The 17,243-nt window shown below is 40.9% G+C and overlaps 1 protein-coding gene across 8 annotated transcripts in view; it reads right to left on the reverse strand.

The window, feature by feature from the left end:
* Positions 1-17,243, reverse strand: part of trpm3 (transient receptor potential cation channel, subfamily M, member 3) — a 255,890-nt gene that overhangs the window by 81,606 nt on the left and 157,041 nt on the right. For all 8 annotated transcript variants that reach the window (XM_052019204.1, XM_052019203.1, XM_052019202.1 and 5 more), the window contains exon 8: positions 15,665-15,788. In XM_052019204.1, coding sequence (XP_051875164.1) covers positions 15,665-15,788 — 124 coding nt within the window. The remainder of the gene's footprint in view (positions 1-15,664; positions 15,789-17,243) is intronic.

The following is a 17,243-nucleotide window of genomic DNA, read 5'->3' on the forward strand; positions in this document are numbered from 1 at the left end:
ACAATAGATGCTTTTAATCAGACTATCCACCTGTATGTAACCTCACTGATTTTAACAAGCTTGCTGCACACAGATAGGCTGTCATTGTTTCTGGCATTAGAACTATCGTGACTATACTTCAAGTTTCAAAGGGCTGTTTTGAAAGGGATGTGAAGGATACTACATAAATGCAATCCTCTTTCTTGACCTGCTGATTTTTCTGGCACGTTTGGTTTTTATGTAGACTTCCAGAATCTGTAGAATTTTGTTTCAGCAACTCGATCAGTGAAAAGAGCGTCTCAATAATTTATCAGCAAGTCCTGAGGAGACTTCTTCCAGTGTCCTATACATATCTTGCCAGTAGCTGCATATACAAAGTCTAATATTTCTGTAGCACAGAGGGCATTTCTGAACACTTGTGAAGAATCAGTCTGTGAAATATTAATGATGAGCCACTGAGTTTCACATGCATGTAAAATGTGATGTGGGTCTGTGTCACATGTTTAGGGAAACAGAAATCCAATTGGTCACTGCATTACTTATTGTCTGAGGCTTTCAATGTATGATTTAACAACAAATCCTTGAAATTAATATAGGACCTTTAGTGTAATGTAATCACCCAAGATGTTTCACTGGAACATTTGTCAAACAAAATCTGACACTGAACAACGGTGATATCAGGACAGGAAACCAAAAGCTTGATAAATGAGATTAGTATGTAAGGAGTATGTAAGGAGCCAAAATTGGAGGAGGCCGAGGTTTCAGTTTTTAGGGCTAGAGGAGATTATGGAGATAGAGAAGAGTGAGGAGGACTGAGAGTAAAGTGGGGATTTTGAAAACCAGGAGCTGCCAGAACAAAAATCAGCCTGTCAAAAAGGAATTCTACATACCATGTCTAAAAGTGCTTGAATATTTGAACAGGTCACTTAGTACCAATAGTACTTGCAGATCTATGCACAGGCACAAGTCAGAAGGTGGGGGGGGGGTCGAGTGGGGGGGGAGAGGGGAAGGGAGTCACACACACAAAACACGGAACAATCATATACAAATTAGGCAAAGTGTAATCCCTTATAAACCAGGTATAAGTGCATGGTGATTCAGAGTAATTCCTTAAATGCATCTATCTGAGATTATGCCAATGAATATATTCATCATTTAATCTTCAACACTCACTTCATTAAATATTTATAGTTCCTTCCCTAAGAAATGACTAATAAATATTGCATTAAGTTTGGCTGATATATTTATAAATCACTTCTATTTATTTACATTAAAATATAAATGCCCAAATTACTGAAAAAAAAACTGCAATGAGCAAACTTTCACTGGAACATTAATTACTGTATTGCCTATTTTGTTAAGTATTACATTGGATGATTTAAGGAAACATTTTTGGAGGAAGCTGTTTTATTTTGTTTCTGCCTTTGATAAACCAGATTAAGGACACTGGAAGCAGTATGGCAAACATCCTGAATAGCTAAGAGGTTTAAGACAAATGGTGGAACAAGGCCTAGCTTTTCTAAAGCACTTTCTGCAACATAACGAAATATTATTCAGCCAATGATGTACTTCCAAAGTGACATCACTCTTGTGATGTAGGAAAAACAGCAGAAAACTCCGTACACAGCAAGCTCACACAAACAATTAAGTTAATTTAGAGATAAATATTAGCCAAGACACCAGTGAAAATCCCTGGCTCTTATTTAAAGTTGCAGTAAAAGATTTTTTTTACATTCACTTGTGAGAGGACATCGGGGCCTGTGAGATACCTCCAACAGTGCAGCACTCCTACAGTGCTGTATTCTTCATCTTCAACTCTCCAGAATGGGATTTGAACCCACAACACTCTGGCTCAGAGAGAAGAGAGAATGATACCCAGTAAGCTACTGCTGAGGAACTTTTGATATGCTGCCCGAACCTTCTTCCTTCCTTCCACAATGCTGCCAGGTGCTACTTATATTGAATCATAGCATCGTAGAATCATACAGCACAGAAGCGGGTCCTTTTGGCTCACCTCGTCCATGCTGACCATGATGCCTATCCACGCTAATCCCATTTGACAGCATTAGGCCCGTATCTCTCTATGCCTATCCTATCCATCTCTAATTCTGAATTCAAAAGGTAGGTAGTAACTTCTTATCTTTTTGACTCTGTGATATTCATGCAGTTTGCCAGTAAAATGATAAGGGGATTCCTGTTGCTTTGACTTTGGAAAATGAAGTCAATGTATAACTCAATGTACTACTGAGTCAATGACTCCTCGCACTTGTACAAAGAGTTTAGGAAGAGATGATAAAGAGGAAATGACTGTGGGACCAGTAACCTTTGGGCACGGATTTAAAAGGTCAAAAGATGATACAAGGCATACCTGAGAACGTTGCCAGTGAAAAGACCCGTGAGTCCTTCTAGACCGCTGGATGAAATTGGTGCAAACAGTAGCCCAACAAATTGCCTTTGTGGTGTGCAGCCTGAGAGGCTGAGGTTTGTGTGTGGACAAGCAGTTCTGGGGAGTCTTTCTACCTGCAGCGACCTGGTTCTTGCACCAAAGCCCTCTCAGCCATGGTAATTTTCATAAGTTACCCAAGGCTTCTGGTCAAATGCAGAATGCTACCAATTTGAGAAACATAAAACATTTGTGCCATCAGGATTTGGAATGATAGGATAGAGAAAACAAATTCAGAAGAAGCCTTCCAAAGAGGAAAATACTTGAAGGAGAAAAAAAAGCATGAATTTTGGGAAAGAGCAGGGTAGCATGTTGGATTGGCAAGCTCTTTGAAAGAGTCAGCACCAACTCCTGTTCCACTGTTCAGGAGAACTCCTGCTCTGAAGGGCATGCATTTAAAGCGAGAGGGGGTAAGTTCAAAAGAAATGTGCATGGCAAGTTTTTATACACAGAGAGTGGTGGGTCCTGGAATGCACCACCAGGGGTGGTAGTGGAAGCAGATCACAAGACAAAGGAGCAGAAGTAGGCCATTCAGCCCATCAAGTCTGCTCCGCCACTTTACCATGAGCTAAACTATTCTCCCATCTAGCCCCAATAGCCGGCCTTTTCCCCAAATCCCTTGATACCCTGACTAATTAAGATACCTATCAATCTCTTCCTTAAACACCCCCAATGGTCGGGCCTCCACAGCTGTATGTGGCAATGAATTCCATAAGTAATAAAATAGAGGCATTTAAGAGGCTCTTAGATAGGCACATGAATGTGCAGAGAATGGAGAGATATGGACATAGTGTAGGCAGAAGAGATTAGTTTAATTAGGCATCTAATTATCAGTTTAATTAGTTCAGCACAACATCATATGCTGAAGGGCCTGTTCCTGTGTTGTACTGTTCTATGTTCTATGTACTTTTATAAGAACATTAATTTTTCCACATTTTTAAAGCTGTGGTCTAATCTACTGCTTAAAGAATCTACAGAATCTTGTCCATCAGGAGAAGGTGGCAGGGAATTTCACATCTGACAGTTTTAAAGGACGTTTTCCCCCCTTTTATACATCCCTTATAATTCTTCACAGGGACGTCTATGCCTGAACCTCCTTGTGACCACCTTGCTGAGCAGTAGATAGAATCTACCACCATTCACCTCATTACATTTGGTGGAATTCACAAAAGAACACAAGAAAATAGGAGCAGGAGTAGGCTACTCGGCCCCTTAAACCTGCCCCACCATTCATTATGACCATGGCTGACCTACTCAAGGCTTCAGTAAGGCCACCCCCAAACCTCCACAGCACTGGGAAAAACACCAACTAGTGAAGGTTTGAATTCACTATTGTGCTCTTCATAACATAGTGGTGAATTAAAAGCTACTGCCACATGATCTTTATTTTCTTCCCCCGTGACAATGCCCAAAATTTAAGAATGCTCAGACTGCAGACACTTTTTGGATGAATTGTCAAACAAAGACCCTCTTTCAGGAGGATATAAAAATCCATGGTTCTCTTTGGAAGAAGACTAGGAGAATTCTTCCCAGTGTCTGGGCCACTTTAACCTTCTATCAATGTCACTAGGAAAAGAATGATCTCATCCTTATCATGTTGATATTTGTGGAGTCCTACTCTATGTAAAATTGGCTGCCATGTGTCTTATTTTCTTGTGGGTTACAACACCTTAAGGCTTCAAGAATGCTGTCTGCAAAAAGTAAATGGGACCAATGGTCAGGGATACTCTGGCCGGTGTCTCAATGACCACTGCTGGGAAAGTACTTCATTGACTGAAAAGCTCTGCCATTCAGTAAGGTCATGATCAATCTCATTGTGGCTTCAATGCCACTTTCCTACTTGCTCTCCATAACTCTCATTTCCCCTGTAGCTTCAAAAAGATCAACTGATACTCAGTGACAGCGATATTTCCTGAATTGTAGTTGAGGTGGGCTGGACCAAGAGTATGTTCCCCTGCCCCATCCCACCCCATGCAAGTCTCACGGTCACACTTACCTTTTGCAGCCAGAATTCATGAAGCCTTGCTGTGGAGTTATCCGTGAGAAGCCACTAGGCCTCAGGTGGTGGAACCAGCCCTGGACTTCCCTGATGGCTCTTGACAAATCAAAGGCCTTTTCAACTGCTCCTACCAGTCTCTGAATGACCAGAGACATTAATACATCTAATTAATTAAAACAAAAATATCTAAAAATAAGTAATACAAAATAAACTTAGTTATAAATAGATTAGTTAAGAACAAAAGCATAAAGTGAATTAAACAAAAAGAAACACAAACATAACCATCACTTACTTTTTCAATGAAGGTCAGTGGCCCTGTTCGGATGAATGGTTCAGGTTTGTTAGCGTAAAGCTCGGGGGCCCAGATATGAAGTGTCTCTGGGTTCCCAGCTCAGGTCGATTTGGAACCACCTCTGGTCTCAGTGAGACCGGCAGAAGGGTGGAAGACCAGATGCATTGGCACCTGGTCTCCAGCATGTCCAGTACTTCCATGGTGCAATGTACAGGTGGAGAAGAAAACACTGACCCATGGGAAGGATGTAGCCAAAGGTCCTACAAATGGCCAGCCAAAAGTGAGTACAATTGGCCCTTTAATATATATCTTGGAATGGCTTCAAGTTTCTTCTTAGAAATGTTGGAATTTTGTTCTTTAGTTTGAAAAACACCACTAAAAGTAAGACAGAAAATAGGATGCACATAACCTTCCAGATGCGTTAGGGAACCAAAGGTCCAGTCAGAGGGAGGAACTGCAGAAGTAAACAGATATTGCTAAGAATGGGGCTAAAAATTGGCAGTTCCTCTGGGTCTGATAAGCTACTTCCCAGAGTACTTAAGGAAGTGGCCTGGAAATAGGGGATGTATTGGTGGTCATCTTCTAAAATTCTTTCGACTCTGGAGCAGTTCCCATGGATTGGAGGGTGGCAAATGTAATCCCACTGTTTATAAAAGGAGGAAGAGGAAAGCAGGAATTACAGACCAGTAAGCTGATCAGCACTAGTGGGGAAATGTGAGAACCTATGATAAAGGATGAAGTAACAGAACACTTGGAAAGCATTAATGGGATGGGACAAAGTCAGCCTTAGTTTATGAAAGGGAAATCATGCTTAACAAATCCATTGGAGTTTTTGGGAATGTAACTAGTAGAATAGATAAGGGACGCAAGTGGATGTGATACTTTCAGAAGGCTTTAAGAGGTTAGTGTGCAAAATTAAAGCATCTGAGATTGGTCAGTACATTGGTATGGATTGGGGATTGGGTGATCGACAGAAAGCAGAGGGAAGGAATAGAGACACAAATTCTGCAGATACCGGAATCTGGAGTAACAAACATTCTGCTGGCGGAACTCAGCGGGTCGAACAGCATGTTGACTTTTCAGGTTGACACCCTGCATCAGGACTGGGAATGGAGAGGTGAGATGGCCAGTATAAAGAGCAGAGGGGGAGTGGTGAGACAGGGGCCCGAGGTGATTGGTGGACTGAAGGAAGATGGGTAGGTTGAGCCAGGTTGGGGGAGGGTGGGGTGGGGGGGGGGGGTTGGATTTGGGAGATAGAGGCGGGTGGATTTTAAATGGAGGCAGACCAGATGGAGGCAGTCCACCAATCACCTTGGGCTTCTGTCCCATCCCTCCCCTCCTCCTCTTTATACTGGCCGTCTCCCCTCTCCACTCTCAGTCCCGATGCAGGGTTTTGACCCAAAACCTCGACAATTCCCTTTCCTCCCACAAATGCAGCTTGACCCGTTGAGTTCATCCAGCAGATTGTTTGTTGTAGAGAGAAGGAATAAATGGGTCTCTTTCCAGATGGCAGGCAGTGACTCATGGGGTACCAGTGCTTGAATCCCATTCACAATATCAGCTTTAACATAACTTTTCCAAGTTTGCAGATGACACAAAGCTGGGAGGGGTTGTGAGTGTGAGGGGAATACAAAGAGGCTCCAATGTGATTTAGAGAAGCTGGATAAGTGGTAAGTGCATGGCAGATGCAGTTTAATGTAGATAAATGTGAGTCAGATTATTATCTGAATGGTGATAGATTGGGAAAAAGGGAGGTGCAATAAGTCCAGCGTGTACTTGAACACTAGCTGTTAAAAGCAAGCATTCAGGTACAGCAAACAATCAGGTACAGCAAACAATCAGGAAGATGAATGGTATGTTGCCCTTCATTGGAAGAGGATTTGAGTATAGGGGCAAGGCTGTCTTGCTGTCGCTATACATGGCCTTGGTGAGACACCATCTGAAATCCTGTGCAGAGATATGATCTCCTTATCTGAGGAATGATGTTCTTGAAGGTTTACTGGTCTGTTTCCTGGGATGGCAGGAAAAATCTATGAGGAGAGATAAGACAGATTGGCTCATATTCATTTTCAGCAGGAAGAGAGGAGATCTCATAGAAACCCATAAAGTTCTAATACTAGACAGTTGGAGAGTCCAGAACCAGAGTCATAGCCTCAGGATACAATACATGCCATTTGGAATCAAGATCAGTAGAAATTTCTTCACCTAGGGAGTGATGAACCTGCAGAAATCTCTACTACAGGGGGCAGCAGAGGTCGTCATTAAATACATTCAAGAAGGTAGATACATTTCTCAATGCTAAAGGGATCAAGGGATATGGGGAGAAGGTGGGAACAGGATACTGAAATGGGCGATTTGCTACGATCATGTCAAATGCTGGTGCAGACCTGAATACCCTAATAGCCTATTCCTGCTCCTTCTTCTATATTTCTCTGGAATTTCTGCCTCAGAATCAGTTCCTGCTGATATTCTTGCTTCAAGCATCAGAATTTAAAGGAAGGCATTTGGCTTATCATAGATCTTTTGGTTCTTTGAAAGAGTCATGTGATTGCTTCCCTGGTTTATCTAATTCCTCCCTGGCTTGTCTCCTTAGCCTTCCTAATGTTTCCTTTTTAAGTACTTATCCAAATTTCTAATGCAAGTCCCTAATGAATTTGCTTTTGCTGTCCTTTCAGGCAGTGTGTTCCAGATCACAACAACTCACCATGTGAATAAACTCTCCTCATATTCCCACCGGCACTTTCACCAATTATTTTAAATTAAGATTAAGATTGGGCTTCTGTTTTACTCCCTTCTGTCAAAATTATTGAATCAAGTTCTTTCCATGATTAAACAGAAAGCACAATTTGCATTATTGCTGTTTAAGTAGTATAATCTGTCATACTGTATTTGAAACAAAAGGGATTACCAATGAAGCAGCAAGAATAGAGGCTATTCAGCCCATCAAACCTGCTAGACCAACCAAAAGGATTGTGGCTGATTCTATCCCTCAGGTCTATTTTCCTGCTGAATCCCTGGATTCCATTAGCATCCAAAAATCTGTTAGTCTCAAACTGGAGTATAATTAACAACAGATTATCCACAGCCCTCTGGGGCTAGGAGTTCCAAAGATTCACAACCAATCTTTGGAATTCTCATCTAAATACTATATTAACCCTTAGTTCTAGGGGAATCTGCTTCAGCATCACTGCACTATGCCCGTGGAAAGACGATAAATTTCCTTCGAGCATTTAGAACATAGAACATAGAAAAACTACAGCACAATTCAGGCCCTTTGGCCCACAAAGCTGTGCCGAACATTTAGTTCCTATGTTAGATTGACTGGTTTGGGTACCTTGCTCTCATGACTGTATGGATGATAGTTAATGACAACTTTAGCAAAAAATATCTAACAAGATATTTTGAAGCAGTTGAGCAGTCTACAAGACAGAACTACAAGATGTCTGGGTCTCTCTCTCTCTCTCTCTCTCTCCCTCTCTCTCTTACATTCTCTGTGGGTATACCTCCTTCCCTCCTTCTCTTTCCCTGTCTGTTTTCCTTTCTCTGATAATTTTACAAGGCCAACATTTCCAATTAATCTAACAACATTGGCTGTTATCTCTGGAATTTGTTCCTAAAACCCCTTTGCCTCTTTCTTCTCCTTTAAGCCTCCCTTTAAAACATACCTCCTTGACCAAGCTTTTATTCACTTGCCCTAATATTCCTGGCATCAAGTCCTCGAACATAGAACACTACACCACAGGAACAGGCCCTTCGGCCCACAAGGTCTGTGCTGAACACAATGCTGAATTAACCTAATTCTCTTCTGCCTGCACATGACGCCTATCCCTCCATTCCCTGCAAATTCAGGTGTCTATCTAACAGCCTCTTAAATGCCACTATTGTATCTGCTTCCACCATTACCCCTAGCAGCCCGTTACAGGAACCTACCACTCTCTGTGTAAAAAAAACTTACCCACACATCTCTAAACTTTCCGTCTCTCACCTTAAGTGTACTTGATATTTCTATGCTGGACGAAAGATTCTGACTGTCCACCCTATCTATGCGTCTCATAATTTTATAAACTTCTATCAGGTCTCCCCTCAGCCTTTGATGCTCTAAAGTCAACAACCCAAGTCTACTTAATAGCTCTGTGAAATGCCAAGAAGTGTTTCTGATCTTTATGATTCGTTGCTATTGATTATAGGCTTTGTCATGAAGAAGCTTTGACTGACACAGGTCTTATTGTTCCCTCTTATGTTGGTACATTCATTGAACTGCAGGAGATAAGCACCGGATCACCAAACAGGCTGAACATCCTGGGCAACTCCCACCGGAGTGAACTTGGTGCCAACTCCATCACAGACCGTGTGGTCACTTGGCAACATTGAAACCAACTTAGTTTTATACATAAACAGACAGAGTGAGAAGACCCAAGCAGTGACTGTCAGTCAAAGATTGACACTGACCCACATATGCGTACATTAGGCTTGAGCGATTTTAAGGCACATCTTCAAGGAGAGACACGCAGAGAGGAAACCACTGGTATGAAGATCAAAAAACTGCAGACGCTGAAAATTTCAAATGAAAAGCAGAAAATTGTTTCCGATGAAGGGTCTTCAATCTGGAACATTAACTCTGTTTCTCTATCCACAGATGCTGCCTGAGCTGCTGAGGTTTTCCAGCATTTTCTGCTTTTAATGTACTGTCTTTTTGAAGGGGCACTGTGCCACTGCCTGGATGGGTGGTAGAAGCAGGAACTGCTTGCTTGTGTACCGGATGTGCTGTGATTGACAGAGACATAAAATGGGAGTGAGTGTTAACCTGACAGCTTTCTCCTGATGCATGGTCATGATGTTTCCAATGGTGTCCTTGATCATCGAAAGTTAAAGGACAGAATTCTGGAATTTGGCCCTTGGCAGCAGAAGAAAGGCCACTGGGGTAGAGTGGTTAAATTCGGGGATTTGCAAGAGGCCAGTATTGGAGCAATGCAGAGACTTGGAGGGTTGTAGGAGGTTACAGAGACAGTTGGGAGAAGGAGGGGAGGCCAGAGAGGGATTTGAAAACAGGATGTGAATTTTAAAATGCAGATGTTGCCAGCAGAGGTGGTGGGGTGTGTGTTGGTGCTGATTAGCAAGCATTGGGTTGATGGGTGAATGTGACTTGGTGTGAATTAGAGAACAGTGATGATATTTCAGATGAGCTTGTCTACCTTATGGTATCATAGCCTATGATTTATCTTGCTGGATTCAAACCACACAGAAATTTACTGGGCTTCAAGTGATCAATTTATCAAATGAATCTCAAGCAGGTGGCTCACAAGAGATTGCTCCAACATTATGAATATTTACTTTCAAATTTAAGGTCAGTTTGCTCAAATGAATCTAGAGATATTGCAAAGAATTAAGGAGATTTTCCAAAGGATCTACTTTTAAACAGAAATGGGATTAATTTTGACAGTATTTGGTGTGATGTACACTCTGTGTGGGAAGGACAGATTTCACTGACACAGGGCTGTTTTGGTGTATACATATTGACAAGAAAAATGCATAGAATCCATACACAGCACAGATATAAACCATCTGGCCCAATACTAGATTTTGTTCTCCAACAACCCTCCTCCTACTCCACTCCATTTCATTCATCAGCCTATCCTTCTAATCATGTTTGCCTCATGTGTTCATTCAGCTTCTTTATATTTCCCCCCCCCCCCCCCCAAGTCAGCTCAACCACTCCCTGTGGGAGTGAGTTCCACATTCTCACCACACGCTGGGTGGGAAAAAAATCTCCTGAATTTCACATTGTGTTTACTCATGTCTAATTCCCAGTTCTGCAGTGGACACAAGGCAAAAGATTTTCCTAGTTTTAAAGATTTTAGGCTTCTTTTTCCTAGAGTATCAATGATAATGCCTTTGGATGGAACTATTCCTGTTGGTACTTTATGTTCGAGAAGTTCCTTCCCTATTCCCTTGGGTGAAAGAGGAATAAGATCAGTGGATAAACTGCATTCACTCTCGTTCTGCAGCAGCCTGTCCATTTTCTGTTTGCGAAGAATTTCTGCATTTGCAGGTGGGTATTAACAAAACACGAAGACAGGATGTTTAATGATTTCTTTATAAAGAAAAGTCAGACAACAATAATAATGATTAAATAATAAGAAAATATAATGCTAAATGCTCACAAAATCACAGCAAATAATACATCATAGCATTCAAATTATAAAATACAATACAGAAGCAACGCAGCCTCACTTACACTGCAGAAAAGGGAAATAATTCCAATAAAGAAGTTATAATATACAAATTGGGAAGAAAGCAAATCTTTTACACTTAGACAAAAATACTGAGCATGATTGGTTTGACAGTTTGGTTTCTTGAATTTCCCCCATTTTCATCAGTGTGGCTTCAGTTGCCTGAAGCCTAATCCTCGGAATTTCCTCCCTATGCTTTCTGCTTGTTACTGCACCTTTAAGATCCTCCTTAAAACCAATCTCTTTAATTGAGCTTCTGGTCATCTAATAGCTCTTTAAGTGGCTCGGTGTCAGTTTTAGTATTGTTGGAGTTGTGAAGCATGGGTGGATGTCCAGCTATGTTAGAGGCAGTGTATAAATGAAAGTTCTTACCAAGTATGAATTTTGACCAGTGTAAGTGCTTACGAAAGGAGTGAAAGATACAGTGTGGTTCCTTCAAAATAAAAACAGAAAATACTCGAAATATTCAGCAGGTCAAGCAGCATCTGTGGAAAGAGAAACAGAGTTAATATTTCAGGTCACTGATGAGTCCTCAGCCTGAAACATTAACTGTTTTTGTTTCCATAGATGCTGCCTGACCTGCTGAGTATTTCCAGCATTTTCTGTTGTTATTTTGGATTTACAGCATCTGCGTTTTTCTTTTGATTTTCACCAAGGTCATTCAACTCGCATCCTACCACCCCTACATCTCGCACTATCAGTCTTTTGAACTCTGTAACAATTACAGCTGGAGGAGTTCACTTTTGATTGCTTTTGCAGCAACCCAACAGACTTATGGTCACCAATACTAGTACTATTTTTTTATTCCCTATTTAAGTTGCCCAGCAACCTCATGTAACGTAATCAAAATGCTACTGAGCTCAAACTTAGCTTCCAACCAGCAACATCTATACAGTGACACAGCTGTGATTGCTAGCAGCTAATTGAGCTCATTAAGCTTATTGCCAAGATCAGGCACTAATATTGACCATTAAGCTGTTGATAAACTCCAATTAACACCCTTGACATATAATAAATCAATGAATTCTGAAACTGCTGATCACAAACATGATATTGGTAATTTTGGAAAAGCATAATTTTTGAGAAATGTGCATTCCCTTTGTTTAAAACTTAGTCACCTGAAAAACCTTGCAAAATTGAGTGCATGCATTTTGTGGGATTACCAGTACTGACCCGTTTACAGTTTTATTCTCAATGTTGTTATACTTAGGGAATTCCACTGAAGGAAGGAAGGCAGCAGCCCATTTAACATAAATATGCCTCAAAGCAGAAGGAAAAAAATCATATTTTAAGATGTTATAAATAATTAAATTTTCTTTGCAAGCCCTCAAAAAAAAATCTATTTGTCGTGTCAAACTGTGTTTGAGAACTAAAGGCTAGGTTATAAAATTACTTGATCATCTTGATCCACCACTTACACTTAGCAGGGATTACAGATCCTCAAAGTATTATGGCCAAGTATCTTTCCACAAAGGTCTTCCCATTGGTACAGTCTCAGGCTGCGGAGCTGATTACTTAGGGGTGAGATGAGGAGAAGTAACATGGAGGATTCAAAATCTACATAATTCTTTCCCAAGAGAGTTATAGAGGCATAGTTATTAAGCAGGTTTAAGGTTGAGATCAATAGACTTTTGCAGACTGAGGGAATGAAGGGGTGTGGGGATTAGGCAGAAGGTGGTGTTGAGGCAAAGGATCAGACGTGATGTGGTGGAGTGGTAGAGCACGCGAGGGGCTGAATGGCTTCCTTCTGCTCTCGTTACTGATGTCCTTTTGTTGTGTGGTCTTTGAATGTAAATGAGGAGCTGGAATTAAAAGACAAAGGAGCTAAAGAGAAAGAAAACTACGAAAATGAGCTTCACCCCAGATAAGTAAGGGCCAAACTCCAACTGCACACATTGTGAAATTAACACAAGTTACATGGTACCCTAAGAAAGTTTAGACTACTACTACACTCATTTTAAAAAAACATTTTGCAGTTTACATTCATTTTTTATTCATTCACATCAAGTGGGTGTCACTGGTGATTCCAGAATTTATTACCCCTTTGAAATGAGTGGTTTCCTGGGTGTTTAAAGGTCAACCATGTCAGTGGATCTGGAGTCACATATAGGCTAGTTAGAGTAAGAATAACAGATCCCATCCTCTGAATGACGTTCAGGAATGAGGTGAGTTCTTGCAATAATGCAGTAGTACCATTGCTGATACTAACTGTTTTAACTTAAAAACCCGCCATAGAAATATTGATAGTGTAAATAAAGGTTCTTTCAGCCAGTCAGCTTTACAACAGACATGTGAAGGCAGGGCATGGCAATGATTAATGGCAGGCGTGTTGTATAGTGCAATGGAATGCAAGTGGTCAAACAATGGGAGTGCTGCACGGTCAGGGGTCTGTATCTCAGCTGCAATGTTAAACTGTAGCCCCTCTGCCTCCTGAGGTAAGTGGGAAAGGTTCTGTGTCCTCTATTTTGAAGAAGAGCAGGGGAGTTCTCCTAGTATCCTGTCCAATATGTGCCCTTCAACTGACAGCTGAAGACAGAATATCTGGTCATCACACTACTGGTTATGAGATCTCACAGTGAGGTCTCATAACCAGTAGTATGATGACCAGATATTCTGCTGGTTTGCTGCTGGTTTTCCAACTTTATAACAGTGAACACACTCCAAAAACATCCCAATGGGGACAAGGTTTTTTTCTGATATTCCTCAATTTTCAAATGCATGTGTTTCTTTTCCACTTTCAGCTGTTGGCTGATTCAATTATACTGAGCTTTAGGTTAGCTCAAGATTGGGATTGATTCCTGATGCTTCTCGTAAAACTCACATACACTTAAATAAATACACTCTCTAGAAAGACTAACTTTCTGGTTCTCATATACAGAATGGATTGGCAGGTTTTGAAGCTTCAAGTTATGTGTGTGCCTTTTTAACAATCTCACAACTGTTCAGTGTCTGCAAAATTAAAAAAATATTGATATTATTCCCATTTTTTTCTGTAAACTTTTCACTGGATGATGAATCGAATTGAACAGAAAATAGAATATGCTTGACTGAGGGTCTACCGACAGCAGCTGAACAATTGAAAATTAACCACTACTTTGCAGTTATGCTATTCAGTGTTTCAACAGAACTAGCATTCTAATAGATCTGCAAAGATTCAGTTTTCAATTACTAATTGTGTGGGATGGCTAGGCCAGAATTTATTGTCCATCCCTAATTGCCTTTGAGAAGGTGGTGGTGAGCCATCTTCTTGAACTGCTGTAGTCCTTCTGGTGAAGGTGCTTGCACAGTGTTGTTAGATAGGGAGTTTCTGTACACAGTGAGGGTGAAGGAACATTGGTAAGTTTCGAAGTAAGGATGGTGTGACTTGGAGGAAAACTTCCAAAACATTAGCAAATCAGTGAATTAATCAATCATGGAGGATTACACTACACAGAAGACCACTCAGCCCATTGTGACTATCCCAGCTCTTAGTTCCACAATTCTTACTCTTCCCCCATAGCTTTGCATTTTTTCTTTTCATGTGTTTATTGAATTAAATTTTAAAAATTGCTATTGAATCTGCTTTCATCGCCCTTTACTGCAGTGGGGAATTCTTGCCTCTGACTCTTTTTGACAATTATCCTATCAAAGATAGCAGAAGATCCATGATTTGATATAATCCTTTCAGACAAATTAATCCACATTTTCATAATCCCTGAAAACAACCGTGGCCTGGATTTTGCCAAGTTTTGCTGGCCATTTCAACGGAACCGCCAGTGTGTCTCAGTGTGAGTGTTGATTAAGTCAGGAACTTCAAGGAGGATATTGAAATTCTGAACTGAATCACCGACCTCTGCTCTGTTTCCCAGCTGTACTCCGCCAATGGATTTTCTGTGAACTCCAGAGGCAGGGCAGGATCCTCCTGAGATTCTCCAGGACTATTGTTGGGGAATCTCTCTTGGTTCCTGCACTGTTAGACCTGGCCCAGGAATACCGGCCCAATCATTTGTATGGTTATGAGGAAGAGAGGTTGTAATGGGTGTTAATTTTTTTTAAGTATTTGTGTTCGGTTTAATATTGTAGTTATTAAAATTGGATTTTTGTTGATACCAGATTTTTTTTCCCCCCAAAGTAAACATTTTTAAAAAACATTTAATTGTTTATTTCAATTGTAATAGTCATTAATTGTTTCTGAACATCTCTGAGGCTGGGAAACATTGGAAAAGCCTGGATAGCTTTGACAGGTGGCAAAGCCAGGGGCATGGTTTTGTCAGTAGTTACAGGCTTCTGGAGGAGTTTTGAGGGCAGAGCTTTCTCTGGCCCAGCCTCGTCATTCCATTACATCATTTTTTGGCATTGATGCTGCTCAAGGTCTCGCTGCTTGGATTCTGGACTGATTGGGCCAGTGAGACTGGCTTTCCCAATCTGGTAAAGGTAAGTTTGGGCAATGGGTAATATTCAGGTCAGGAATGCCAATGGGTCTTGTTCATGAAAATCTGTGTCAATATTTTGAGGTTTATTGAGTACTTGAATTAAATTTCACTTGTGCCCCAATCCATTAATTAACCCACAAACCCCTACCCATAGTAAACTTTGCACTGAGAAGAGCATAATGTTGGTTGTGACCAGATTTTGAGAAAATAAACTCCGACCACCTAAATTGTGTGTCTGCTGTTTGCTTCTCTCCATGTCTCCACAGACTGCCCCCAGGGTGGGGCTCACAGACACGTTGCGACACTCACCAATTCCTTCTTTTTCATGCACTCCATTAAAATGATAAAGAGGTGCTGAGCCTGTGTGCGGCTGTAGTTGAAGGTCTTTTGAATGGTGACGAGCAGTTGGTCTCTCAAAGATTCATTTATCACCCTGTGACACACAAGAAACAAATCACAGAGCCTTTAAGAAGACATGGTGACAACAGGTGGTTTGTGCGTCTGTTACAAGTTTACAAGCATTAGAGAGGTATGGGGCTGAATGCGGGCAAATGGGAATCTTGGTCGGTGTGGACCAGTTGGGCTGAGGGCCTGTTTCCATGCTGTATGACTCTGACTCTATGATGTGCTCTGTGACATTTAGGAATATTGAAAACGGGGGGGAGGGCAATCAGCCACTTTAACTTGTTCCGCCATTCAATTCGATCAACTTCTCAATTCAATCCAACCACATTGGTTCTGTAATCCTTAATACCCCTGTCTAGCAGAAGTTACCTATCTCTGTTTTGAAATATTCAGTTGACCCCACCAGCCTCAAACCTTTCATTGAACTTTAAGCCAAACTATCGGAATTGACAGCAAAAAAACAAGCTGCTGGAGGATCTTGACCCAAAACGTCTACTGTCCATTTCCCTCCACAGATGCTGCTCAACCCGTTGAGTTCCTCCAGCAACTTGTTTTTTGTTCCAGATTCCAGCATCTGTAGTCTCTTGTGCATCAGAATTGACAGCTATTTTTTCAGTAACAGATTATTTCTGCCCTGAACAAGTTGAATAATAACTAGCAATAAAGATACTCTCAGCATAACCATTATAATATTTGGGCTATGTTTTCAATAATACATCTTGAACTGAGAAGAAAACTTGCAAAGAGGTTTAATGTAACACCACAATGTTAACCAATGTTAATGTTAAAAAACATATTTGTAATAATTCCAATTTGGTTTAAATCAATGAGAGAAGACAACTTTAAATGTAGCCCATTGATATCTACTTTCAGACAAAGTGATGAAAAGTATAACTATTAATCCCTAGATTTAGAAATCACTACTGATTAAACACATCACATTTTATAGTCAGATTGTTACATTCATGTAACAAGAAAAAGTATCTGATTGATTGAAGTCAGTAAGTTAATATGTTGACTCACTCAAATATTCATTAGTTAGGCAAAGTGATTATAAATAATGAATGAGAAATCTGTGCTAACTAACCTCTCTGTTTTTCTCTCTCTCTCAGTTTCCTGGAGCCATGGTCCTTATTCATGAAAATATTCCCATGCACCAGTCCCAAGCACTGTCACCTCTTCCCTTACACCACCTCCCACACCCTCCCTCACAGTCAACCTCACACACTGCGGTCTTGCCAGTTGCAGTTCTTTTGAGTACCTGGCAACCAGGCTACAGCAGCCAGTGCCGGGAGGTGCTTTTTGAATTCTGCTCTCTCAGATATTCTGATGAAAGGCCATTGACCTGCACTATTAATTCTGTGGCCTAGAAATTAGATTGAGTAGTGCCACTTACTATGGCAGTATGTGACTGAAAATGAATTCTTCATGGACTGAACTGTGATATTGACCATTTCTGGGCCACTTTGTTTCACTCCAGAAA

Source organism: Pristis pectinata, chromosome 7 (assembly GCF_009764475.1).
Source record: "Pristis pectinata isolate sPriPec2 chromosome 7, sPriPec2.1.pri, whole genome shotgun sequence".
NCBI classification, from domain to species: Eukaryota; Metazoa; Chordata; class Chondrichthyes; order Rhinopristiformes; family Pristidae; genus Pristis; species Pristis pectinata.